At 38.3% G+C, this 27,944-nt stretch overlaps 1 protein-coding gene across 3 annotated transcripts; it reads left to right on the forward strand.

The window, feature by feature from the left end:
• On the forward strand, positions 1-27,534 carry LOC149620978 (uncharacterized). 3 transcript variants are annotated; one of them, XM_089854815.1, is made up of 3 exons: positions 1-133; positions 25,279-26,657; positions 26,727-27,534. In XM_089854815.1, exons 2-3 carry the CDS (start codon positions 25,281-25,283, stop codon positions 27,333-27,335), a joined length of 1,986 nt encoding a protein of 661 aa, XP_089710941.1. In that variant the 5' UTR covers positions 1-133; positions 25,279-25,280; the 3' UTR covers positions 27,336-27,534. The 3 variants fall into 3 exon arrangements, with proteins under 3 accessions (XP_089710941.1, XP_089710939.1, XP_089710940.1); XM_089854813.1 differs by lacking the exon at positions 1-133 and adding an exon at positions 24,804-25,038 and having other exon boundaries at positions 25,210-26,657; XM_089854814.1 differs by lacking the exon at positions 1-133 and adding an exon at positions 24,805-25,038.
• The last annotated feature ends 410 nt before the right edge of the window (positions 27,535-27,944 follow it).

Raw genomic sequence — 27,944 nt, forward strand, 5'->3', positions numbered from 1 at the left:
ATTGGGCAGAGCTAAGACTAGTAGCTTACCAAGCATGCAAACGAATGTTGAGTGCGTGTGAATGATGCAGGAAGCTTCTGGCACGTGTTTGTATATTCTTAAATGAAAAGATCTGGTCACATCGTGCAATTCTGTAAGAAGACAAAGAAATTTCTTCAAACTTGGTTATAGAGGTCACAAACTGGTTTGTTCAAGGGAGGGAATGGAGTGCAACAAGTATTTCTGGGTTGCCACAACAAAGTTCATACAAACCTGGAGAACCTGGAAATTTCAGGGAGATAAATTGTTGACTAAAAATTTAGAAAAAAACTCGGGAAATTCATAATTTTTTTGAGAAATTCAGGGAAAACTCAAGGAGATTTACAATTTTTGCGAGATTCGGGGAAATCTCAGGGCAATTTGTAATTTTTTGTGAAATTCAGGGAGATCACATGGAAATTTATAATTTTTTGTGAAATTCATGGGATATCTCAGGGTTATTTATAAATTTTAGTGAAGTTAAGGTGGAAACTCATGGAAATTTATAATTTTCAGAAAATTTAGGGAAAACTCAGGGAAATTTGGGAGGCTTGAGTAACTTTGTCCTGAAGGGGTTTGCTAGATTTAAAAATAACCACTCCCGTAGATATTACTCCAATTGTTTAGATGGGAAAATGTCTTTAAAACCTGAAGAAGTCAGAGAATTTTTAATTAAAAAAATCTGTGACAAACCTGTAATAATTCCCAACCCAGTTAATAATATGTGACGATTGCCTCAGTACCAAAAAATGCACCACTTCCGTAATGATAAACTTATGACTAACCTTTCTTGCCCTCTAACAAACGTCCTTCTCTTGTAATCGCTAAGAGATTATTTGGCGTAACCTAGGATACGTTCAGTAACGAAAGTCTAAAGGAAATCGCTGTTTTCTTGATGTTTGGTTGATGGGCTCGAAACGTCACAGTGACGTAAAAGGTTGTTGAACGGAAAAGTGACATTTTCAAGTTAGCGCTGTTTTCGAAATTGGAGTTGGGGAAGCGTCTTACTGACTCTCAAAACGTTACGAAGCGCAAATGCCTCTTTTCAATTATTAACGGGCTCGCAAATAATGAAATTGTTTAAGAAAATTATGTTAATTTGAATAGTAGAAGTAGTTTTGTAAAGAAAACTAATACAATTACTGTAGGAATAGCATATTGGAATTTAATTTTTAAATCCCGCGCCAACTATTCGTCTGTCAAATTCACAAGTCAAGCGCTACGTCACGCCATCAAAAAAACCATATCGATTAAATGGTTTTTTTGATGGGTAAGCGCTGAGCATCATGACGTCAAAACCGGAAACGCGAAAAAGCGTACAGTAGGGAAAATCTGACATCGCTTAGTAAGCGCTGTCATCAAAGAGGATTACTGAACGTACCCCTAGAATACGTTTAGGAATATTTAAACTATCAGTTCCCAGAAATAACGCAACAAAAATAAGTATGTCGCTCAATGCAATGAGATTCGTTAATCCGAACAAAACATGATTTCTACCAAACAAAACTATCTTAGAAGCAACCAATCATGAGACAGAGCCATTAGATACAAACCAGGAATAGTAGTATTGTTTAAGGTCCCCGTTCTAACGAAAACCTCTATTTTACAACATGAGAACAAACCTTTATTAAGAACTTAATTTAATATGCCATAATTATTTTCAACTAGTAGGAAAGCCACCCGGCTTTACCCGTCAGCCTGTCGGGATATTTTTATTCGTTTTCGGGACGCCATTTTTAAAGATGGCGGCAAATTAAACCAAAAAGTCAATATTTAGTAAAAATGATAGGGATCCAGTTTACTAAATATTATTGAAATAGGTTCAAACGCGCTGACGTTATACCGTAAAAAGTGTTTCTACTTTTCGGGCCGCCATTTTCCAAGATGGCGGCGGATTGGAAAAAATCTTTCTTTGAGCCTGCCTACTACTAAGTTAAGAGTAAAGTCCCAGCAAGATTTCAGCCTTCAACCTAAAGCGGACTCAGCTGGGCATTGATTATCAGTCAGTCAAGACTTCACATTGTTACGTACGCTGTTACAAACATTTAAATAGTTACCTCGTTGAAGTTAATTGGATAAGGCGTAATTAGAATGCGCTCCTGCTTATTATCGTCTACAAATTTAGCGCTGGCGTGATTATAAACCCTGTCGGTTAACTTGGCTTCAAATAATCCCCGATGAGCTGCGGCTAACATTACTCTGTGCTTTTCGTTTTGACATGACACACCTCGTCTGAAAAATGTAAATACACTTATGAATTTACTCGACTTTAAACCATACAAACTAGAATAAAACATGATTGTTTAGCCGAGTTCTGAAAACGCACAGGATTTTATTTGCGGATGTAGTACATACAGGTATGCTACACTCGTAGATGTGTTTAAATTTTTGCAAAGAATCACAGCAGATGTTCATATCAAAAACGCAACCACTGACGCAACTACCATGGTATATGCACGCGTCAATTTATGAGTATCATAAAAACGATAAGTATAACACTCGAGCAAATACTTTCATGAAGGCGTTTCGTTATAAAACCATTTTCGTCACGGATAATTAAAACCCAAAAGCCCTAAGACCCGTGTACTAAATATTAAAGGAATCTGTTGAAATGTACGCGTGTTATTCCATAAAGAAGGTCTTTTTCTTTCAGGGTCGCCATTGTTCAAGATGGTGACCTTTATTTCTGCGCGCCTACTGCTTAAGAATAACGTCCCTGTAAAAATTTCAGCCTTATAGGTCAAGCAGTTTGTACTGTGTGTTGAATATCAATCCGCCAGTCAGCACTTTTACTTACATAGATCTAGATTATGTTACTTATGCTTTAAATTATATATGTCGGCGTGAAAGTGACAGACATAACACTTCCGCGTCTATGGTGCATTATTAATGATCTTAGACAACCCTTGTTTATTTTAGAATGATTCGTCTGCTAATGACAAGGCCTTACTATCGTCAAATTGAAACAAGAACTAAGTCTTAAGTTTTTTTCTTAACTTATTCTATATTGAATTTTGCAATATTTAAAAATATTAAAAAAAAATTGATAAACAAAAAACTCCACGCGTTTAGTCAAAAGAAATTATTTTTTATCAATAATAAATAAGGTATATAAACTTAAATTTTCGTCACTCGTAGTGTTGGCTGTATCTGTCGCTTTTATTACCTCTCCGAGTGACGTATGTCACGGAGAGGTTCTGTAACGATCGTGTCTGTCTGTCTGTCTGTCTGTCTGTGTGTCTGTCTGTCTGTTGTTATACCCACGTGACTGCGTTCGCAGTTTCCAAATCGGAGCAAACGTGTTCGCCATTTCCGAACTGCTTTCACAGTCACGGAAATGGCTCCTCTACTTGAGTTCTCACACCACCATCTTCTGGTCTTTGTCCATCCCACACGGACACCAGTCTGTACTTACTGGCTTCTAATCACCACCATCTTTTGATCTTCGTCCATCCCACATGGACACCAGTCTGTACATACTGGCTTCTAATCACCACCATCTTCTGGTCTTTGTCCATCCCACTTGGACACCAGTCTGTACATTCTGGCTTCTAAACACCACCGTCTACTGGTCTTCCGTCTATTCCACATAGACACCAATCTGTCTCATTGGCTTCTACTCCATTATCATCGTTTGGTTTTAGGATATACGCGGCGATCAGCTAGGGTTACGAGAAACGTCTAGCCTCCCTAAGGTGGGATCGCCACCAAAGGTTTTCGCAATTGCGCTTTTTCCTTACTATTATAATGGAAACGAATCGTATATATACCCCAAAATTTGAAGAAAGCGGGCAAGAGGGGTACCCTTGACTTTAAACGTCAATATTAGCAAAGTTTGAGATGATAATAGGTATAACTTTATTTTAAACGATTTAACTATTATTAATGTTAATTATTGAAGATTAAAATAATTAAAAATAATTATATTTATTTAAATATTAAAGATAATCTTGTTTCTCAACTCAAAATTAATACGGAAAGAGTTAAAAAGCAGTCTATGTTTTTGTCTGTGTGTGTCCGTCCATTGTTACACTAGTGCGTTGCGTTAGCAGTTAGCCTTGTGTTGATGTGTTAAGAAATCATACAGAACCTTAATATTCCCTTTTTCCATAATATAAAGTGAATATGTGGAAGTATTTTTCGTGATTATGATGCATTAAGTACTTTTGTAGCTTTAAAGCTCTGTTTCATTTCCAAAGATTTTTTTTAATATTGTTATTTGAAATGGCTGTTTACATATTACTTAAGCTATACTACATCTGTATATAGAATAATCCTTGGTTTAGTGATTTCATGAAGAAAACTAACACCAAGACTCCGGCGGGTATATTAAGTATCATCCGTAATAGGCTTATTGAAACAAGGAGTAAATAATTGAGGCCTGAGGTGAAGTAAACTCTGGGCTTTGATTTTCGTGTCTGAAATGAAGAGGCATCAACGGATCAGAGTGAGCCGAAAGTTAAATACACTATTAAATAATCAGGTTAAGATTTTATGATAGAAGAAAAGATCATGGTGGCAATTAGAATAGTAAAAGGGCTAATGGTAAACGGGTAGTAGCTACAGACTTTTTATCTCTTTATAGTGCGCATTGACTATTAGTGCGTCTAGCTACAATTTAGCTTTGGTGTTATTTAACGTTAACATTCATGTTGGCAAACTAAGAATATTGTTGAGGTGAGACGAGACGATAGTGTTTACACTGCAAACCAGTTGTGAATGTAGCTATCAGAATATACGGTAAACAGCTGAAGCGAAGACTTCATTTCCTGATCTTTTCCCCATTGACTGATATCTATGTGTCCAAGATTTATCCTTATTGGATGTAAAATGTCGTCTGCTTTACTGTATTATTCGCTATGCTTGGAATACTGCTTCAATATTTCGTAAACTTTTACTTCAAAAAAGAGAAATAATTCCATATCTAGGTAAATAAGTTTGTAGTAGTAGACCTCTTGACTCGGAGAGGTAATATTTTGGTTTTCCCAACTTGTTTACTTTTAAATTACTCATTTTAATTGAAGTTGAGTAACGGCAGTACTCTCTCATTTAATTAATAATTAACAAGTATTGGCATATTAATTGTACTCCGTTTACTAAACGTCAACCCCGAAAAATGAACTTTGGAGAATCAAACGATCAACTGGATGTAACGTGTCCTTTAGAAATGAACAATCTCGAGGAAGGATTGAAGTCTGAAAGTTTCGAAGCCAGCACTGATCGCCCAATGTCCTCTCACAAAGACCTTGACGTCCCAAAGGCTACGTTATTTGATGATAGCGATTATCATGGAGATGATGATGGTGAAGTCCCCGAAGTTGTCGCTAAGAAGAAACCGGGACCTGCTTCCAAAACCGGTAAAGGTCCTGCTGCTGCCATTTTGTTTCCGAAACCTACAGTCAATGTGCCATCGAAAGATGCTTCTGAGACTTCACCGTCACGTCAGCCGTTAAAGGATAAGAGAACTACTCAACCGCAGCTAAGCAAGAGTGCTGCGCTAGATGACCAAAGGCGGAAGGAGGGTGCTGCTCACGATCCTAAAATGACAAGAACCCAACTACCGAAACCGGAAACCAAGAAGCTTCTTGGTGGTGAAGAAGCTGATGCCCCTGTCCCAATGAAGAAAGGTGCAACCAAAGAAGCTGCGAAGGCAAAGGTTGGACCTGCGAGTAAAGTTCTACCCAATAAGCTCCCTGCCAAAACAATGAAAACCAAGCCAGTGGCGACCATGAAAGTTGGTTCCAAAGAAAAATCTGATTCTCAATCCGAAGATTCGCACTCTGAGGACATCCAACCCGTCGGTCTCAAGGGGAAGAAAGTAAAAGCAGGACCTGCATCTAAGAAACCTGCGACAACCAAGAAAGTTGCTTCCCATACCGCGCCTAAAGACGTTGACGATGCGGAATCCGGAGATATAAGTACTGAGGATAGTTAACCCACTCGTCCCAAGGGAAAGAAGGAGAAATCGGGACCCGTCGCTATGAAGACGAAGGCTGGCGCCACGAAGCATCAACCCAGCGTGTCTGAAGAAAAACCGAAACCGGAAGTGCCGAAGAGACAAGCTAAAAGCTCTAAACCGGTATTAAAGAAGCAATCCTCCGAAGACGTTGATGAGAAGGACAGTACTGAGGTAAAAACTTCCAAGCCATTACCAAAGCCTGCCAAAGCCACCACCACTACAAAGACCGCAACTAGATCTGGAAAGTCCAAAATGACGGAAAAGGGAAACTCCAAAGACGTTGATGCGGAGGACGCACAAGATGCTAAAAATTTGAAGCCTTTAAAAAAATCTGGTAAAGCAACGACTTCAAAGACGGCAACTGAAACTAGAATATCTAAAAAGACGGGAATCGAAGAAAACCAGAAAAAGGGTGCAGTGAAAACTGTTGCCAAGGGAAGGAAGGCTGCCTCCAAAGCCGCGTCTAAGGAAGAGTCCGACAATGCAAAATCCGAAGATTCGACTGCTGAGGATGTGGAACCCCCCATTGCCAAGGGAAAGAAAGGCAAAGCAGGACTTGCCACTAAGAACCCTAAGGCTAGCGAAACGAGGGTAATTAGTTATTCTGACATTGTTTGTTAGTGTATACATTCTGTAACTTTTGGTGTAATGTTATTTTAGGTGAAAGCCAAGGGCGTAGGCTCTGACCATGAAAACCGTGAACCCCTTGTGATAAAACGTCCTCAGCAAAAAATCGGCAAAAAAACCACGAAACCTCAACCTGAAGAAGTTTCCGAACCCGGCTATGAAAGTCAAGACTCAACCGAACAAAAAGACGAGACCCCCGAACCCAGGAAACGCCGTGTCAGGATTAAGGTTATGTCCAAAGTTAAGGCTTCCTTAAAGAAGAAACGCCTCAGCTCTGCAAGGCTCAGCCTAACCATCGGAGGAGCCAGCACGAAACATCCCAGTACCAGAGTCATGATTCTGGCAGCTATGAAGGAACTACAGATAGGACGCACTGCCGTATCGATTCCTGCTATCAAAAGTTATCTGGAGGACAATTATCAAGTTCGAAATTACTCAATTTATATCAGGAAGGCATTGCTCAAAGCTGTTGAGGACGGATTCTTAGTACAAAAAACCGGACGTGGGGCAACCGGCTCATTTTTACTTGCCCCTCAAAAGCCTGTGAAGAAAAATGGTGCTAAGGCTTCGGAGCGCGTACCAGTGAATTCCAAGAAAACGGTAGCTTCATCACCAGCCAAAGGAGCTCCAAATAAGAAGTAAACTGTATTCGAATATTAGGCATTGGGTGGGTTTTTACATTGAATTTATGTTTATTTTCTATGATGTTCTTCAGCAGTTTGTTATATAACTTTAATTTTTATAATTGATCGAAATTGCAAAATAAAATTTACCTCATTTTTAGACTTAATTTTTGTGTTCACAAATTCCATCACCCTAAGACCTCAAAGGTTGAATTTAGGATTATAAACTTCTTGCAAGTTATTGTTTATTTACGATAATGTAAATGTATTTTCCAGAACTACAAGTATTAAGGCTTTGCATGTTTTTTAGTATTGACCATATATAATAATAAATCTTGCGTTGTGAAAGATATTCAGTTTTCTCACATAAAATTTGATTGCTTTAAACATGGGAGTTTAGGTTGTTGAGTGTGTAATTGTTGGATATATTATATACAAAAACACATTTAGGGAGGAAATAGTCGCAAGTAAACCACGAAACTTGAAATTGAAACAATTGTAAAGGAACACTTTTGGAAATGTCTTTTTAATGAATAAAAATGAGTGTCAGCCATATGACTTTCCCTTTTAACCGTTTTATAAATCAGTAAGTGGCTCTTGTTTCAAATTGCGTGTCGTATTCGTGGATAATGTACAGTCCCCGACAAAAGTTTCTGGACATTTTCATTTGGCTGCCATTTTGTTCCTAATTGAGCTAGAGTAACAAAGTAGGACTTTCTAAATAGGTTTACTTCTCAAAAGTATATTAAAATTTCAAATGACACTGTGGCGCTAATAGGGCGTTAGCCATAGCGGAAATAGTAAAGCCCCCCGATAATGACGTTACGAAATAATGCTTCAAATGGATCAACAAAGGTATCGTTGCACGCGTCTTGTCACGTAGATTCCAAAACTGTTTTCAAATTGTAAATCGGTTCAGAAAATCAAAAGTTATGTCAAAAAATATGACGATCAAAACATTGGCAATTAAGCCTAACGATTATTTATTTTATCTATATCAACTTAGCACAGTAGTAAAACATTACGATCAGAAAAACAAGATGTTCCAATGCGAGAATTTTTAGTTCCACACTGACATATGAGAAATGAGAACTTATGAATTTGACTCAGTCTTCAGAAATGGAGGGTTGTTGGTGGTGGTTTGTAAACGTATAAATATTTAGAGATTTGGATATGTTTAATGATTTTTTATAATTTCCTAGTTGCTAATACAGTGGGTGAATATTTGGGGATAATTCTTTTGACGGATATTTTTCGGCAGACGGCGTTATCTGTTGAATCGCTATTAAAAGTTGGACGAGTAGCGGTATTGGATGATGAACAGTGTTTCAAGAATATTCTTTGAGAAAGTTTAAGGAGCAAAATAGGTGGCATGACTAAAATACAGGTGTAACAGAGATAGTTTATGGAGCAAAATAGGTGGCATGACTAAAATACAGGTGTAACAGAACATATTATACGTTCGGAAAATAATGTTTGGACGCTTGAGAATTGGATGTTGAGAAAAGCTCTGAAAATAATATTGTGGGAATAATATTTCGACGGCAAATTCATGAGGATGGGTGAGAAGACATATTGTTCAATTCAAAGTGGATGAGAATGGTTTGAGTTATAATAATAATATATATACAGGTTAAATTATTCGCAAGTTCTTATGACATGAAAATATTTTACGACGTGGATAATTTTAACGTATTTTCCGCTTTCTCGGCTTTACTCTGCAAGTTTTCTTATTCCCAGCACATTTTAAACGTGACAACTATCCCTTTAAACTTTACTTAAGAATTTGGTTTTTTGAAAATTATGGCTGTTTTTGGAGCATAGAGCAAAAAAGAGACAGAGGCCCTACAAACGATAAAAAACACAGCGTTTGCAATTGTGTCGTGTTTCAGCGAAGGTGCTCTATATATTTTTTAGCTTAGAGTAGACCAGTTTCAATGATCATCGGAAAAAAATCAGTCTCAATAGCCCATACATTTCCTGCTATAATAGAGTCGGTATGCGCCTTGGTTTGTGACATTGAGAATTTAATATCTCAATTTTACTATCGTTAATTTGGCAAAAAACTAAATTGAGTCTGCTTCCATTATTAACCTTGACTATTTGCCCTAAAATAATTTGATATTATTCTTTTGTAGTTTAAAGTTTACGTTTCATAATCTATATGGATAGAGGGACACTTAGATTTACACAATAATCTAAGACGCCTTGGATTTTTTACTTGAAATGAGAAATTTAACGGGCGCCCATGTATAGAGTTAAATACCATTTTCTTGCCCTGTCAAAGGTTGAAGCTTCTCCAAGGTTTTTCGGATAGAAATTTTATTTTATTTATGTATTTTTTCGCAGATGAAGTTTTACTGAAATTATATCATGAATATTTAGAAAAGAATTCATCTTGAATATTTAGGAGAATTCCAACTTGAATATTTAGAATAAAAAATCCATCTTCAATCTTTAGTATTTACAGAGTAGCAAAAAAGAACAACCGGCGTTGCCCATCGAGATATATTATTACATTTCAGGCCGCCATTTTTAACGAAGGTGGAAAGTCGAGCTTCAAAAGACATGAAGTCAGTCTTACGGAAATTGGGAACCAGTGTTTTAAATGTTATCAAAAGGAGATGATCTAAAAGGACATAGCTTTCCAGCCTAGGAATGAGGGTAATGTGTGTCAGGTTATCTCTAACGAACGTCTCATGTCGAATGTTCCTAAAATCTGGTATCCCAAGGCTAGGCCGAATGTATTTACTGTAGAGTTGAACACCCAAAGTTTTTCTCTACTAACATTTTTTCTCGGCGCCAACTAACATCAGCCGCGGAAAGCTGGGTCTCACTAAAAAAATTTCACCCCCCTTAAAAAAGGTACGAATTTTTACGAAGCTTGTGTTGAGCTTTTCGGCCAATAGAGACGTAGATCCGCTCGCGTATATCTTAGGCGATCGGAGTTTACGTTATGGCGAAGCAAGTTAGGTTTAAATGTATTAATTTAGAAATGGATAAAGGGCTCTCAAAACAAACTCAGAGTATTTCCGTGCCAGAAAAATATAATTCCGTCGGCTTCTAATTATGTCGAATTAATCACCCTCTTTAAAAACGTTTGCACTCCACACGAAACACCGTTGCTATAAAAAACGCAAACACCGTGCATTTGGATGAACCCTCCATGCTTGAACTTACTCGGATAAAAAAATTAACCCCGCCTGTTTAACTTCACTCTCCACCGCTGTGGAGCGCTGCTTCAAAAGCTCGTTCTCGGTCGTGGCCGATATTTTAGAGATTTTATCTCTTCATTCACGCGAGCTCCGTTGGGAACTTTAAAAAGCTTAACGTCAGAACTTTCAGACACAGAGGCTACGGCAAAAAATCTTACATAGGAACTTGGTGTAAGATTATTCTACTTGTGATAAAACCTAATAGCTATTTTTCAGTTCTAATATGTAAATCGAGATATTGAACAAGTTTTGAACACACTACCAACTGTTTATACGTCAATCAATCCTGTATCGCGTTTTTTGCATAAGTAAATAAACCGTCATAAGTATACTAACTTAAAAATTAGTACTGGAAGACCAATAAATCAAACCCATGTTCTACAATGTCCTATATACCATTTGTTACTCAAAATTCAAAGACACCACTAATCTAAGACATCGAGTTTTTTTACATTGGGAATTTCAATTTAAATCTTAAGGACGTCTAGGAAAGGTCAGACACTTTTAGCCTTAACATCTATAAAACCATTCGTTATAATTTTAAAATATTCAAGATGTATTTTTTTCCAAGTATTCATGATGCATTTTTTCTCTATATATTCATGAATAATTTTTTTCAAATATTCAAGATGGATTTTTCTAAATATTCAAGATGGATTTTTCTAAATATTCATGATAGATTTTTTCTTAGTTATCATGATTGATTTTTCTAAATGTTCATGATAGATTTTTTCTTAGTTATCATGATTGATTTTTCTAAATTTTCATGATTAAATTCTTAAAAATGTTCATGATCAAATTTTCAAAAATATTCATGATTAAATTTCTCCAAACATTCATGATAAAATTCCTGAATGTTTTCATTAGTGAATAAATGTAAATCGTAACATCATCTCCAACGTAGGCAGGCACTTGTTTACCGTGATTATACACTTTGGCGTGGTTGATGAATTAAGTGATTGCCATGCTGCAAGCTTAAAAAACAAGGCAGCCTACCTACTCGGAAATAAAATACAAAAGGTATTTTTTCCTCGTTTCATGAAGCCCAGCCCCTATTATTATGATGACTGTGTAAATTCCAGTGAACTACTTATATAGTTTTTTATATACACATTAAAAATGAATTTCATTCATTTTTTGAAGACTACTTTTTTAAATACAACGTTCTATAATTAACCTTAGATTTAACAAAAAATATATGGCATTCTAAAAGTTAAAGAGATAGTAGTCTAATTTCAAAAGTGGTGGAAAAATTAAACTTCCAGACAAAAGGAGGAGTATTCGAATATCAATATTTTCATGCCATTAGGACAAGTGAGTCTTTTTAATTTAAATAATATAATAATTCGAACCATTATCTTCGGAGATTACCATCCATTTCAAAATGAAAATTAATATACGCATCCTTCTTCAAGAATTTGTCGTTGTTAGATTCTTCTCTAATTCATGTCATCGTGAATCTTCATTCCCGATTCTCCGCTATATTTCCATGGTAGACACCTCACCTATTCTGAAAACTGGAGTTCTGCCACGATATTTATTCTCCAAGCACTCAAAACATTTCCTAACTAAATCCAACCAAACATTTTTATACCGAAAAGACACCCAAACATTATTTACCGAAAAGACACAAAAACATTAATCATCGAAAACCCACCCACCCAGAAGCTACACAAAATATTTTATTCTTTAAGAGCTTAAAACATTTACTACAGAAAAGCCACAGAAGAATTCAACCCAAAACGCAAACTTCGCGCATTATAGAATATTTGCAAAATTTTTAATGTCGAAAATCCTTCCACTTTAGCAATCACAACTTGCTTATTATTCCAAATTCACAGACTTAACACTACCCTGCGCACAAATCCAAAATTTCTACTTTCCAAAGAGCCATCCAAAACCGTTATTTCTAAGTTGGAACCCTATTGTCCTCTTAAAGTCGAAACCCTACTGGCAATTAACTAATAAATCGCCACATTACTGAACGTAATTCTTAAAACCTCATTTCTATAATTTCAGAGTAAAACTATGCTATGGCTTGAACATCCTGTTTTTCTGATCGTAATGTTTTACTACTGAGCTAAGTTGATATAGAACAAATAAATAATCGTTAGGCTTATTTGCTATTGTTTTGAACGTCACGTTTTTCGTCATAACTTTTGATTTTCTGAACCGATTTACAATTTGAAAACAGTTTCGGATTCTACGTGACAAGAGGCGTGCAACGATAGAATTATTGATCCATTTGAAGCATTATTTTGTAACGTCATTATCGGGGGGCTTTACTATTTCCGCTATGGCTAACGCCCTATTAGCGCCACAGTGTCATTTGTAATTTTAAAATAATCTTGAGAAGGCAACCTATCTAGAAAGTCCTATTTTGTTACTCTAGCTCAAATAGGAACAAAATGGCAGCCAAATGAAAATGTCCAGAAACTTTTGTCGGGGACTGTACATTTCCGTTTAGCTAACATACTCTATCTTATTACGTGGTTAATATTTGACTTTGTTTTTTCGGAAAACGCACAAACTTAATTTTTTTGGAGGCTGTTTATGATAAGCTGCGGATGTGGTACATACAGATATGTTACACTCGTAGAAGTGATAAAAATTTGTCCAAAGAATCACAGCAGATGTTCATACCCAAAACGCAACTGCCATGGTATATGCACGTGTCAAACATGGATTAACTAACGCTAGGGATTGTTCACTAACCGGGTGTCCCATGTAACGCTATCGCCAACTACATGTTCCGAATTATTCCTTGATTCCCCTCTTCATTCCCCAAATTCATTGGACCAAAACGGATGTAGATATAGCGCCATCTCAAGGCAAAATATATAGAGTTTGCGGATTTTAAAGATGGCGGTGCCCAATTTAGGAAGGATTTCAATTTTGACGTCATAGGACATGTGATATTTGGTCCAATTTTCTTAAAACTTCCTGTTAGGGATAGTAGCTGCTGCTAGGGGGCGTTTGGAACATGCATACTTAATCTTTTAGGGGGAATGATCAATCCCTAGCGTTAGTTAATCCATGTGTCAAATTATGAGTATAATAAAAACGTTAAGTATAACACTCGATCAAATACTTTCATGAAGGCGTTTCGTTATAAAACCATTTTCGTCACGGATAATTAAAACCCAAAACCACAAGACCCGTGTACTAAATATTAAAGGAATCTGTTGAAATGTACGCGTGTTATTCCATAAAGAAGGTCTTTTCCATTCAGGGCCGCCATTGTTCATGATAATGACGGATTGGGAAAAACCTTTATTTCTGCGCGCCTACTACTTAAGAATAACGTCCCTGTAAAAATGTCAGCCTTCTAGGTCAAGCAGTTTGGGCTGTGTGTTGAATATAAATCCGCCAGTCAGCACTTTTACTTGTTACGTTTATCGTAGCTCTTGCATAATCTGCTCGTAGGGTTCTATTCAATTCACGTAATAACTACACTTAAAGATAACAGTTGTTTATTATTAATTAAGAGAGGTACAAATAAGAAGTTACGGACGTCTAATCTCTTAGACTACATCATGAGGAGTGGTGGCTAGCACGTTGGCAATTTTCTAAGTAAGGGGTACAAGGAGTACTTAATACTGGAGTGGATATTTAACTAGCCTAAAGTACTAGGAGTAGTAATACTGGATTGGAAACTATAATACATCATTTCTTAACTCATATTTCAACATCTTCCTTTTTTTTTTTCTTTGTTTTTTTTTTTTTAATAAACTTTGACTAATCTAAAGTTCATAATCTTGTAAACGACGAGGCAACTTGACTTGGCGACCACTTCGTGTACTCTTCATTGTATCCTTGGGAATTTCTGGAGAGGAGGACGGACTAGTAGGTGGCGCTGGACAGGGGTTTTGTATATCAGTGGAAGATCACAGTTCGGGACGTCTAACGCGGGAGCCCTTCGTGGTTGTAGCAGTTGAACGCGATTTCTTCGTAAGGTTCTACCTTGGTTCGTCTTGACTACGTAGGACCGTGGTTGGTCGTGCTGAACGACGACTGTGGCAGGGTTCCAGATTTTCTCGTTATTTTCATATATGAAGACTGAGTCGCCCGGATGGAGTTGAGATTGGAGTTTAGTGTGGCGATCATAGTTTTCTTTGGCCTTGTCTTGATAACGCTGAAGCTTTGACATGACTTCTTCAGGCGGGACGGTGTGGGGAAGAAGGTGAGCTTCTACGATAGGCAGTGTTGAGCGTAGAGTTCTGCCTAACATCATCTGGGCTGGTGAAAATCCTAGTTGAGGATTTTTAGAATTGCGAAAATCTAGAAGTGCTAAGTGAGCATCTTGACCACTATGTTTGGCTTTCTTCAGTATCTTCTTGAAGGTTTGGATTGTGCGCTCCGCTAACCCATTGGACTGAGGGTATCGGGGACTTGACGTGATGTGCTGGAATGCCCATTCTTTGACAAACTTTGCGAAGTCGGCTGACGAATACTGTGGTCCATTGTCAGATATTACGGTGTCGGGGATTCCGTAACGTGAGAATAGATCTTTGAGCTTGAGGATCACTCCTGTACTCGTTGTGTCTGTTACTCTGACAACTTCAAAATATTTGGAGTAGTAGTCAACACATACCAGATAATCCTTGTCATCGTAGTGAAACATGTCCGTGCCGACTTTGGACCAAGGTCTGGACGGTATTTCATGGTGAACCAGCGGTTCTTTCTGATTGGCATTGCGGTGGCGCAAGCAGGTAGGACATGACTGAACTAATGCTTGTATCTCACGAACCATTCCTGGCCAGTAGACAGCTTCTTTGGCTAGGCCCACTGTGCGTTCTTCACCTAGGTGGCTTTGGTGAGCGAGCTTCATGACGTACTGACGCAACGTATAGGGAACGACTATTTGCTGACCCTTTAATATGATTCCTTCAACTTGGCTAAGTTCTGGCAGTACAGATAGCAATTTCTTGACCTCTTCAGGTACCGTATGGAGTTTTGCGGGACGACCATGTCTCATATATTTCATAAGTAGCGTCAGGTTTTCGTCTTTTCTTGTTTCTTCCGCGAACTGAGCTCTTCTAGCTGGTGACATTGGAAACTGGGCTACTATACTGTGTACTTGGACGTCTTCTCTAGCCTGTAGGTCTTCAATTTCTCGAGGATCAAGAGCAGGGTATGCTCGTGACAAAGTATCAGCGACTTTGAGATTCTTTCCCGGCGTATACATGACAGAGATCTTGTATTTCTGAGTTCGTAGTAACAAACGTTGTAGTCTTGGTGGCGCGGTGACTAGCGGTTTCTTAAAAATGGCTTCAAGGGGTTTGTGGTCTGATTCCACCAATATCTCACGTCCGTAGGTGAATTGGTTAAACCTTTCTAATCCCACAACAATAGCCAACAATTCTTTTTCAATTTGGGAGTAGCGCTTTTCAGTATCTGTCATTGCCTTAGACATGTACGCAACAGGGCGTTCGTCTTGTAATAGAACTCCCCCTAGGCCTGACTGAGAGGCATCGACTGAAAGCTTGACGGGCTTGCGTATATTAAAATACTGGAGAGTTGGTAATTCGGCTATTACATTTTTCAGATCTTGCAAGACCACATCATGATTGGCATCCCATACCCATGCAGAGGTATCTTTTAGGAGATCGCGAAGGGGTGCCGTCAACTCAGAAAGGTTGGGAATGAATTTACCCAGATAGGTGGCCATTCCTAAAAGGCGATGGAGATCCTCCTTGGAGGTTGGAGTGGGAATATCTTGTATAGCCTGCACCTTGACGGGGTCGGGTTTGACTCCCTCCGCTGTCAAGATGTGACCTACGTATGAGACTTCCGTCAACCCGAACTTGCATTTGCTCCGGTTAAAGGTTATGTGCCTTTCTCTTCATTCTGTAGCGCTAGTTCGAGATTTAGGTTGTGCTCCTCCAACGTAGTTCCAGCGACTAGTATGTCGTCAAAGTAGTTCATTATTTTCGACTCACCCTCAAACACGTCTTCGACTTCTTTTTGGAAGACTTCTGGGGCGCTCGAGATTCCAAAGGGAACTCTTTTAAATCGGTAGCGCCCGAACGGCGTTGCGAACGTGCAAATACGTGAGCTAGCATCGTCTAAGGGAAGTTGCCAAAACCCAGAATTAGCATCCAAAACTGAGAAATATTGACAAGAATGGAGTCTGGAAATTAAATCGTCCAACGTCGGGATGGGGTGATGAGCGCGCTTGATGTTTGCATTAAGTTCTTTAGGATCTAGGCATATTCGGAGATCGCCATTGGGTTTTTCAACAATCAGCATGGGATGTACCCATTCAGTAGGTTCCGTGACCTTTTCTATAACCTCTTGGGCGGTCATTTTTTCTAACTCAGCTTTCAGCTTCTCTTGAAGCGCTAGTGGTACTTTTCTCGCCGAGTGTATCTTAGGTATTGCTTCGGGATCCAAAACTATTTTGTGTTTCTTACCCGTCATGCATCCCAGTCCGGAAAACACGTCGTGATATTTTTCCAGAACTTCTTCTACTGACTTTGGTTTGGTACTGGACACATCGTATACTCGCTTCATTAGATTCAACGTTAAACAGTCTTTTAACGACAATAAGGGAGTGGCATCTGTGTCGACTACCCATAGCGTTATGTTACCGTTGAAATTCCTGTCAGGCAGGAAAACCTTGACAGTCATGAGTCCATGAACCTTAAGCCTGGAGCCTGAATAATCTTTAATGTGAGCTACGGGAGGATGAACTTGAAGATGACTGAATGTTTCTTGATACATCTTCAACGGAATGGTGCTAACTTCCGCCCCCGAGTCTAATTTGAATCGTATAGGAACAGTTTCAACTAGTATTTCTTCGGTCCACTCAGTCGTTGTTTCGTGACCATCCGTTTCGACTGCTTGTAGAAAGAATGTAGTATCGGGCTGGTTACCGCTAACGGTCACGTCTGGGGCTGTTTCATTCATCTGTTCATTCTGATTGTCCTGTTCTAACATGCCGACTCGATAAACGGTATTCAGGCATACACGTTCAAAGTGATTTGGCTTCTGGCATTTCTTACACAGATGCCGGAACGCCGGACATTTTCTAGGTGGGTGATTATAACCACAATAAACCACAATAAGAACAGTCTTTCTTAAAATCCTGAGCTGGAGGACGCTGCTTCTGCGAGGGTAGAGATCTTTTGTCTTCTACCTTCCGCTGATTCTGTTGCTTGTGGACGGCGTGAAGCGATTTTGTGGCACTCTCGCCTTGGAGTTCTTTCAGCTGCTGGCGAGATGTTTCATCTGTGCGGCAAATTTGTACGGCCTTATCTAGGTCCAACTCGCTTATTTGTAATAGTCTATCCTGAAGACTTTCCTTTCGAATGCCCAGAATGAGGCATGTAGTGAGAAGGGACGCTTCTAAGCTTCCCAGCTCGCAAGACTTTGCTCGTCTTTTTAATTCCGTAACGTATTGATCAATGTTTTGCGTACCTTGTCTGTATGTAAAGAGGCGATGTCTTTCAAAGTTGATATTCTTCCTCGGCATACAGTAATCTTCAAACTGCTTTAGAATTCCGGTGAGTGAACCGGCGCCTTCGTCTTCATTAACCGTAAAAGTGTCATAAACCTCTACGGCGGCTTCGCCAATCACGTGGAGCAGGATAGAGGCCTGTCTTTCCTCTTCCAGGTCATCCAATGCGGAAGCCCGTAAATAAGTCATGAATCTGGACTTAAAGCGGCGCCAATTTTCGGCTAAGTTCCCTTCAAGCACCAAAGGTGCGGGCTGTTTGAGGTTATCCATTCCTCGGCGTGGTGGAGCTAATGTAGTACGTGGTGAAGACGCAGTACTCTCAGCCTCACTATCATGGGCGTCGACCGAATCTCGTCTTCTTTCTTCCACCGGCATAACAAAGAGAACCAAGGCTTAGCAAACAGGCGGCGTGTTCCTTACGCGAAAGAATGTAGGACTTCTGACACCATGTTACGTTTATCGTAGCTCTTGCATAATCTGCTCGTAGGGTTCTATTCAATTCACGTAATAACTACACTTAAAGATAACAGTTGTTTATTATTAATTAAGAGAGGTACAAATAAGAAGTTACGGACGTCTAATCTCTTAGACTACATCATGAGGAGTGGTGGCTAGCACGTTGGCAATTTTCTAAGTAAGGGGTACAAGGAGTACTTAATACTGGAGTGGATATTTAACTAGCCTAAAGTACTAGGAGTAGTAATACTGGATTGGAAACTATAATACATCATTTCTTAACTCATATTTCAACATTACTTACATAGATCTAGATTATGTTACTTATGTTTTAACCATTGAGTTGAGAAACTATTTGCCACTAGAGTGGCCTTTCATCCGCTAGGATATAGACCCAATTAAACTATATCACGCGCTTGAGGCGCCATCCCGGTGCAACTAAGGGAACGAAAAGAAAAGGCGGGAAATTGATTTCAAGAATACCGGCGGAAATTCAAGTTCGTTTTAAAAAACGCAATTCTATTTTCGCGAATTGACTGAAAAAATGGGTCGAAAATGTGTCGTAGCAAAGTGTAAAAACACTGGAAGAAACAAAAAAGTGTCTTGGCATAGGTATGCAGAGCATATTATGCAAAAAAATTTATTTGCGTTAAAATTAAAAATGTGATTATGCTTTAGGTTTCCTGAAAAAAATTCAATTCGTTTCCGAAAATGGTTGAAGGCAATTGGGAAAATAGATTGGTGTCCACAGCAAAATGATGTTGTGTGTGGTGATCACTTCACGGACGAAGATTTTAGAAAAACTTCAAAAATTAGAACTCTGAAAGACACAGCGGTTCCTAATGTAAATTTACAACAATCAGTAGTGCTAAACATAACCAGCAATGAAAATCTGCGACATGGAATTGTGTGAAACTATAAAATCTCTGTAATCAAAAATAATAACATAACATTTCATTTAATATATTTTAATCATAGAAAACGTACAGCAAAGCATTGTCGTATGAAAAACATTTAGAATCTACGGGTTGTGGTGAAAATGAAGATAAACAATGTGTGGAAGAATTAGTTCATTTTTCTATGGTAAATACTACATCAGAAAACATTTTTGAAGCAATGTTCCACATATTCAATGCCAAATGAATTTTCAGGATGAAGACATTGGAAGTAACGCTGTTGTTGAAGGCAATCTTTATGAACCTCACACCAGTGGCGACGTGGTAGCTGTCCAAATTACGGGAAATATTTGCATGGTGCCTATACAATTAAGGTATATTTGGAATCGTTTGGCATTGAGGGACACTAAATTCTTTGCTATGCGATTTTAAATTACCCCATACCCTCAATTCCAACTGAAACCTACTGGTCAGCGGTACCTCCATGTGGGCGAATATTACCTTAGTCTTAGATAGTGTCACCATGCAAGTATAGCCTTCATCAGAACAATCGTTTCTATATTAAAAACACTACTTGCGAATTAAGGTCGCTGAAGTTCATGCTGATGAAGTGCAAAAGAATGATGAAATGAGCAATTTGAAGAAAGTTGTGGAATTGGACCACGGGGTATGTGAAGATGTGTTAAATTGTGCTTGATAAACTGTACTTACCACATAAATATTTGAAGGCTTACAGTACAACTCCCAAGAAGGTCTTTGAAAAAATGCAAAAGGAAGCAAAGAAGAAGGTTTGAAACAAAGGTTACAAAACATCGGAGACTGAATATTGATATTAGGTTTCTTAAACCGATAGGATATAGAAATCTTAAGTCTGAAATCTAGGCTAAAGGAAAAGCAGAGGTTGTTACGCAAAGCAGGGAAAAAGATGTGGCACCAAACTAAGAAAATTGAGAATTTCAAAAACCTAATTACAACCTTGCGGAAGAAAAACCTCATGCAAGAAGAAAATGTTCAGTACATAGAGGAGACATTTTCTCCAACAGCAAAGGAGCTTTTCAAACAGCTGAAAGAAATGGGCCTAAAAAACTCTAAGAAGTCCACATACAGCGCCACTCTTCGGGAGTTTGCCATTACTCTTCTGTTTTACAGCCCTAAAGCCTATCGATACCTGCGAAAAATTTTATGCTTGCCTAATCCCAGAACGATTAGAAAATGGGCTGCGAAGGTTGATGGAGATCCTGGATTTACAATGCAAAGCTTTCAGTTTCTCAAATCAGAAGTTGAAAAATCAAAGCATCCTCTCCTTGTTACATTGATGTTGGATGAAATGTCTATTAGAAAAGAAGTAAGATGGAATGGTAAATTCTTTGATGGTTATGTTGACTTGGGAACAAGTGTGGAACCGAACGGAGACAATAGTGCCATTGCCACGTCCGCTTTGGTCTTCATGGTGGTCGGAATCAACAGTAGCTGGAAGCTTCCAATAGGATATTTTTTTGTGCATGGGACTCCAACTTGGCTCCTGGATAACCTGGTCAAAGAAGCTTTCCACCGATTACACGAAACTGGAGTGAAATGTGTCGCTCTTGTCTGCGATGGTCTTGCTTCTAATATAGCAATGGCTCAGCGACTCGGTGTTGTAATGACATCATCCGAAATAAAATCTGTGTTCCCTAATCCAGGTAAAACGCATTTAATCTCGTTTTTGTTTCGATTATACAAACCTGACGAAAGTTGTTGTCGGTTTTAAAAAAGCCAATGCAGACGAAGACGTTGTATTCATATTAGATATATGTCATATGCTGAAACTTCTCAGAAATTTATGGGAATATTTCTTGGACCTCATTGATAAGCGAACTGGAGAAGTGAGTGGCTAACATAAAATCCTTTCCAAAGTTTTCCATCTAAAGCGAGTTTATGTTTTAGAAAATATCATGGGCACTAGTTCAATTACTGGAACTTATCCAAGAGGAAGAAGGCCTAAGCCTAGCCAATAAACTTACACGTTTTCACGTAAAGTTCCAAACTCAAAAAATGAAAGTGAAACTTGCTGCCCAGACATTAAGTGCTTCAGTGGCTAACGCAATGAGATTGCTGAAAAAAATCGGTGTGGAAGATTTTAAAACATGTGATGGAACCGCGAAGTTTATTGAAATAGTAGATAGGTATTTTGCTAATACGGTTCCCATGATCTATTACTTAACTTTAAAACATATTGTGTTGGCAATCATTCCTACATTAGATCCTTTGATATTCTTAATTCGCGAAACCCATACGCGAAGGGCTACAAGTCTCCTATCAATGAACGAAACAAAAACATTTCAAGGGTTCGTTTACTTGACATGAAAGAACTCATGCTAAATTTAACAGATATAGACGGTAACTTGATTTGTGAAACCACGCGGAAAACGGGACCGCTCGGATTTGCAGTTGCAATTGACAGCATACTGCACTTAGTTGATAAATACGTGACAGCAGGCGGGCCACTCAAGTAGTTAAAACGCGACTATAGATAATAAAGATAATTTTCAGATAAGATTGGATAATTGCGTTCCATAGGTACCTACCTACATACAAATTGTCCCAAGATCACTTGGAACTTTTCTTTTGCACAATTAGAATGAAGGGTGGGTGGAATAACAACCCTACTGTAGCCCAGTTCAAGTCAGCATACAAGACATCTTTTATGGCAAAATTGGAATCAACTGGGACTGCAAATGTTTTAGCCTTGGATAATTCAGCTGTGCCAAACCTCTGCGAACATTCCACAAGCTTTCTAAGTCTACCTTCAATGCCTATTACAGAGACTGATGGACTGGCTATCAACGATGAGGATTTAGAAGACCATCTAAGCTTTTCCTTGAATGAATCCAATCTTTTGCGAGATTGCATTGTCCGCTATGTTGGTGGATTTGTGGTGAAAAAGCTTCGCAGGCTATTAAAATGCGAACAGTGCAAATTCGCCCTAGAAGAAAACGAGAACAACACCGATAGAAGTTTTCATGACTATAGCCTTACATCGAGAGAGTTAATACTTGTCCGTGACCATGGTGGATTGATCTACCCATCGCAATCTGTTGACAAAATTTGCGCACTCACTGAAAAATGCATTAGAAGCCTGAAAATTGATGAAAAGGGTTCCTCGTCCAAGAAAATCATTCTTAAAATTGTGAATCTTGTTAGACGTAGCCTTACATATGACGATATATTCCCAGAAATTAGTGATCACATGTTTGATCAAGAACTAGGATTTAATCATCACCTAAACTTCTTAGTCACAAAGATAATTGAAATCTACAGTGATATCAGGATGCGTAAAATCTCCAAAAACATCTCTGAAAACATAAGAAAAGAAGCTATTCGAAAGAAGTTGACAAAACTAATTCTATTCCAAGGGCAATAAGATTCAAACTAGCCATTATTTATATTTTCTGATTTTATTGCTTTTATTATTTATTATTCATATAAGTTTTGTTTACAAATACAGTAATATATTCATATTTCCCATTATATTAATCAAAATAAATTACCTTTATTTACTGAGGAAGCGTCCACTTTTTTTCGTTTATTTATACATTTCTTATCTACGATTCGAGATGGCGACACCATCGCGTGATAAACTTGGTAGCTGTCCGTCCGTCCCTATGCTTTTAAAAGTGTCCCGCGTACTCCAATAGGCAGGTTAAGGCAAAGGCCACTCTAGTGGCAAATAGTTTCTCAACTCAATGGTTTTAACGTGTATGTCGGTGTGAAAGTGTCAGACACATCACTTCCGCGCAGGGCCGGAAATAAGCACAGGACACTGGACATTGTCCAATAAAATTTTAAAATGTCCCATATTTTTTTTCAAGAAACTAAGGGGTCACTGGACATTTTGACCTATAAATTTTCCAAAGTTTTGATACCTTGACTATGGAGAAGCGACACCATTTTTGCACACTCCAGTGGACAATGTCCTAAAACATTTCCCAGTCAAACAGGGGGTCACTGGACCAGAGTTGGGCACTCCTCCTTAGATAGATTTTTTTCCTATCAAACTATCATAGATGGCGAAACTATCAATTCTTCTGGCTATATTTTAGAGTGGAACTCCTTCTTAGATAGATTTTTTTCCTCTCAAACTATCATAGATGGCGGAACTATCAACTCTTCTGACTATATTTTAGACTGACATTGCTGGTTAGATAGATATTTTTCCTCTCAAACTATCATAGATGGCGAAACTATCAACTCTTCTGACTATATTTTAGACTGACACTGCTGGTTAGATAGATATTTTTCCTCTCAAACTATCATATTTGGCGAAACTATCAATTCTTCTAGCTATATTTTAGACGGGCATTATTTGTTAGATAGATTTTTTCCCTCTCAACAAATCATAGATGGTGAAACTATCAAATCTTCCTTCAATATGTTAGATTGGCTCTCATTGTTAGATAGATTTTTTGCCTATCAAATCAAATTGAAATCTTTAGGAACGACTAAATTAATCGATTATTTAATTTCCGGACTTTAAATTTGATTGTTTTCGATCAAACTGATTTGGGCTCTACCTACTTTTACTCTGTTTAATCGATTCCTGATATTTCCTGATTTTGTAGAATTTCTAATATTTTCATATATTCATATAATTTCCATAATCTCATTTCTCAAGTTTGACTTTTAACTGTCTATAGTTCAAAAGCTACTATCCAAACTTTTTCAAATTATTCGCCCTTGATTTAATCTAAACCATCTACTATAAACGGTTAACTAATAATAATTAAAGGCAAAAATTGCAATTAAAACTGTGGGTAATAAAAATCAGAAAATCTACACTTTAATTTATCTAATTCTACGTTTGGATGATTTCGTGGAATCGTTCTTCCTCCTCGAGTAGTCGTTCACATCAGTGACAGCACGGAGCTTCTATATACAAGAAGCTCCGTCTTCACAGTTTGAACTGTTGAACCATCGTTTATTTTATTTTTATTTATTTGTTTGAGAGGGTTATAACGACCACCAAGTACAGAATCTTCTTATAGAATAAACCTACACTTGCTAACGTTCAAATATATTAAAAACTTCGATATCATTCAAAAAACGACTTATCTTTCCAGAAATTTTCATAACTATCAAAATTGCCTATCAAAGATTAGCACATAATTTTTTAAAATGAAATCAGAAAACAGATGTCGCCAAATAAACTCACTCAAAGAATCAATTTATTTCTCAAGGAATAATGCCTATCATTTTTTATGATTTCTAAAAGATGGGGTTAGTAGCCAGATCACGTTGAGAATCGATATTTTTCTCTAGAAGATTTCAACGAATCAATGAATCATATCAACTTCGAGTGCACTTTCTAAGCTATCAAACTCAATCGATCATTATAATTCAAATTTTTCTCGAAAATAACTATCAAAATTGATACTTTGATAGGGGCAGATTTAGTTTTCTATCGTATCAAGTGGTAAAACTATCAAATGATATGATAGTGCCCATCTATGCACTGGACACATGTCCTATAACAAATTTTTCTTATTTCCGGCCCTGCTTCCGCGTCTATGGAGTATTATTTATTTTCTCAGACAACCCTGGTTTTTTTGAATGATTCGTCTGCTAACGTAAAAATTGAAACAAGAACTAAAGCTTAAGTTTTTTTAGCAGATTTTTTCTTCTCAACTTAGTCTATATTGAATCTTACAATATTTAAAAATATTAAAAATAAAAAACCAATTTGATAATGAAAAAACTCCTTGCGTTTAGTCAAAGAAATTATTTTTTATCAATTATAAATAAGGTATATAAACTTAAATTTCCGTCACTCGCAGTGTTGGCTGTACCTTTCTCTTTTATCTATTTTTAAACTAATTATTTTAAATTGTAATTGAGGTTAACTAACGGGAGTACCATCACATTTAATTGATAATTAACAAGTTCCCATCTTGATATTTTAAATTTGCTCCGTTAGTTAAACATCAACCCCGAAATATGAACCTTGAAGAATCAAACGATCAACTGAATGTAACGTGTCCTTCAGGAATGAACGATCTCGAGGAAGGATTGAAGTCTGCAAGTTTCAAAGCCAACACTGATCGGCCAATGTCCTCTCACAAAGACCTTGACGTCCCAAAGGTTACGTTATTTGATGATAGCGATTATCATGGAGATGATTATGGTGAAGTCCCCGAAGTTGTCGCTAAGAAGCAACCCGGACCAGCTTCCAAAACCGGTAAAGATCCTACTGCCGGCGTTCTGTTTCCGGAACCTACAGTCAATGTGCCATCTAAAGATGCTTCTGAGACTTCACCATCACGTCATCCGTCGAAGGATAAGAGAAAAACGCAACCGGCGCAGGCCAAGAGTGCTTTGCTAGACGACCAAATGCCGAACGAGGGTGCTGCTCACGATCCAAAAGAGACAAGAACCAAACTGCTGAAACCTGAAACCAAGAAGCTTCTTGGTGGCGAAGAAGCCTATGCCGCTGTCTTCATGAAGAAAGGAACGACAAAAGAAGTTTCTAAGGTTGGACTAGCAAGTAAAGTTCTTTCCAATAAGCTCCCTGCCAAAATAGTGAAAACGAAGCCAGTGGCGACCATTAAACTTGGTTCCAAAGAAAAATCTGATGATTCTCAATCCGAAGATTCGCACTCTGAGGACGTCCAACCCGTCGGTCTCAAGGGGAAGAAAGTAAAAGCAGCACCTGCATCTAAGAAGCCTGCGACAACCAAGAAAGTTGCTTCCCAAACCGCGCCTAAAGAAGTTGACGATGCGGAATTCGGAGATATAAGTACTGAGGATATGGAACCCACTCGTCCCAAGGGAAAGAAGGAGAAATCGGGACCCGTTGCTAAGAAGACGAAGGCTGGCGCCACGAAGCATCAACCCATCGATTCTGAAGTGAAACCGAAACCGGAAGTGCCGAAGAGACAAACTAAAAGCTCTAAACCAGTACTAAAGAAGCAATCCTCCGAAGACGTTGAGAAGGACAGTACCGATGTCAGAACGTCCAAGCCATTACCAAAGCCTGCCAAAGCCACCACCACTACAAAGACCGCAACTAAATCTGGAAAGTCCAAAATGACGGAAAAGGAAAACTCCGAAGACGTTGATGCGGAGGACGCACCAGATGCAAAAAATTTGAAGTCGTTCAAAAAACCTGGAAAAACCACGACTTCAAAGACAGCAACTGAAACTGGAAAATCAAAAAAGACGGGAATCGAAGAAAACCAGAAAAAGGGTGCAGTTAAAACTGGTGCCAAGGGAAGGAAGGTTGCTTCCAAAGCCGCGTCTAAGGAGGAGTCCGACGATGCAAAATCCGAAGATTCGACTGCTGAGGATGTGGAACCCACAATTGCCAAGGGAAAGGAAGACAAAGCAGGACTTGCCACTAAGAATCCTAAGGCTAGCGCAACGAGGGTAATTAGTTCTTCTGACATTGTTTGTTAGTGTATACATTCTGTAACTTTTGGTTTAATATTATTTTAGGTGAAAACCAAGGGCGTAGGCTCTGATAAAGAAAACCATGAACTCCTTGTGCCTAAACGTCCTCAACAAAAAACCGGCAAGAAAACCACCAAACCTGATCCCGAAGAAGCTTCCGAACCCGATGATGAAAGTCAGGACTCAACCGAACAAAACGAGGAGACCCCCGAACCCAGGAAACGTCGTGTCAGGATTAAGGTCATGTCCAAAGTTAAGGCTTCCCTGAAGAAGAAGCGCCTCAGCTCTGCAAGGCTCAGCCTAACCATCGGAAGAGCCAGCACGAAACATCCCAGCACCAGAGTCATGATTCTGGCAGCTATGAAGGAACTACAGATAGGACGCTCTGCCGTATCGATTCCTGCTATCAAAAGTTATCTGGAGGACAATTACCAAGTTCGGAATTACTCAATTTATATCAGGAAGGCATTGCTTAAAGCTGTTGAGGACGGATTACTAGTTCAAAAAACCGGACGTGGGGCATCGGGTTCATTTTTACTTGCCCCTCAAAAGCTTGTGAAGAAAAATGGTGCCAAGGCTTCGGAGGGCGTACCAGTAGATTCCAAGAAAATGGTAGCTTCATCACCAGCCAAAGGAGCTCCAAATAAGAAGTGAACTGTATTCGGATATAAGGCATTGATTGGGTTTTTACATTGAATTTATGTTTATTTTCTATGATGTTCTTCAGTAGTTTGTTATATAACTTTAATTTTTATACTTGATCGAATTTTTTTCAGAACTACATATGTTAAGGCTTCGCATGTTTTTTTAATATTGAACATATATAATAATAAACTTTGCTTTGTGAAAGATATTCAGTTTTCTCACAGAAAATTTTATTGTTTTATACAGGAAGTTAAGGTTGTTCAATGTGTGATTTTTGGAGATATTATATACGAACAAGTTGGGAAAACCAAAATATTACGTCTCCGAGCCGAGACGAATTTACTTTATAATCTAAATAATTTTAAACATAGCTATATTTAACGTTATACTTCTAGGGAACACCTCTATCAGAACTTTTGTAAATTTAGGGTATATAAGGCGATTGATTCACACTAAACGATAAGATAATGCGCAATTGCGTGAACCTTTGGTGGAAGCCCTGCCATTGGGAGGCTAGACGTTTCTCGTAACCCTAGCCGCTCGCCGCGTACATCTTAATCCTAACGATGATGGAGTAGAAGCCAATGTGACAGATTGGTGTCTTTGTGGTATAGACGA

This window comes from Phalangium opilio, unplaced genomic scaffold (assembly GCF_054372755.1).
Source record: "Phalangium opilio isolate 3A_F unplaced genomic scaffold, DU_Popi_V2 ptg000209l_1, whole genome shotgun sequence".
NCBI classification, from domain to species: Eukaryota; Metazoa; Arthropoda; class Arachnida; order Opiliones; family Phalangiidae; genus Phalangium; species Phalangium opilio.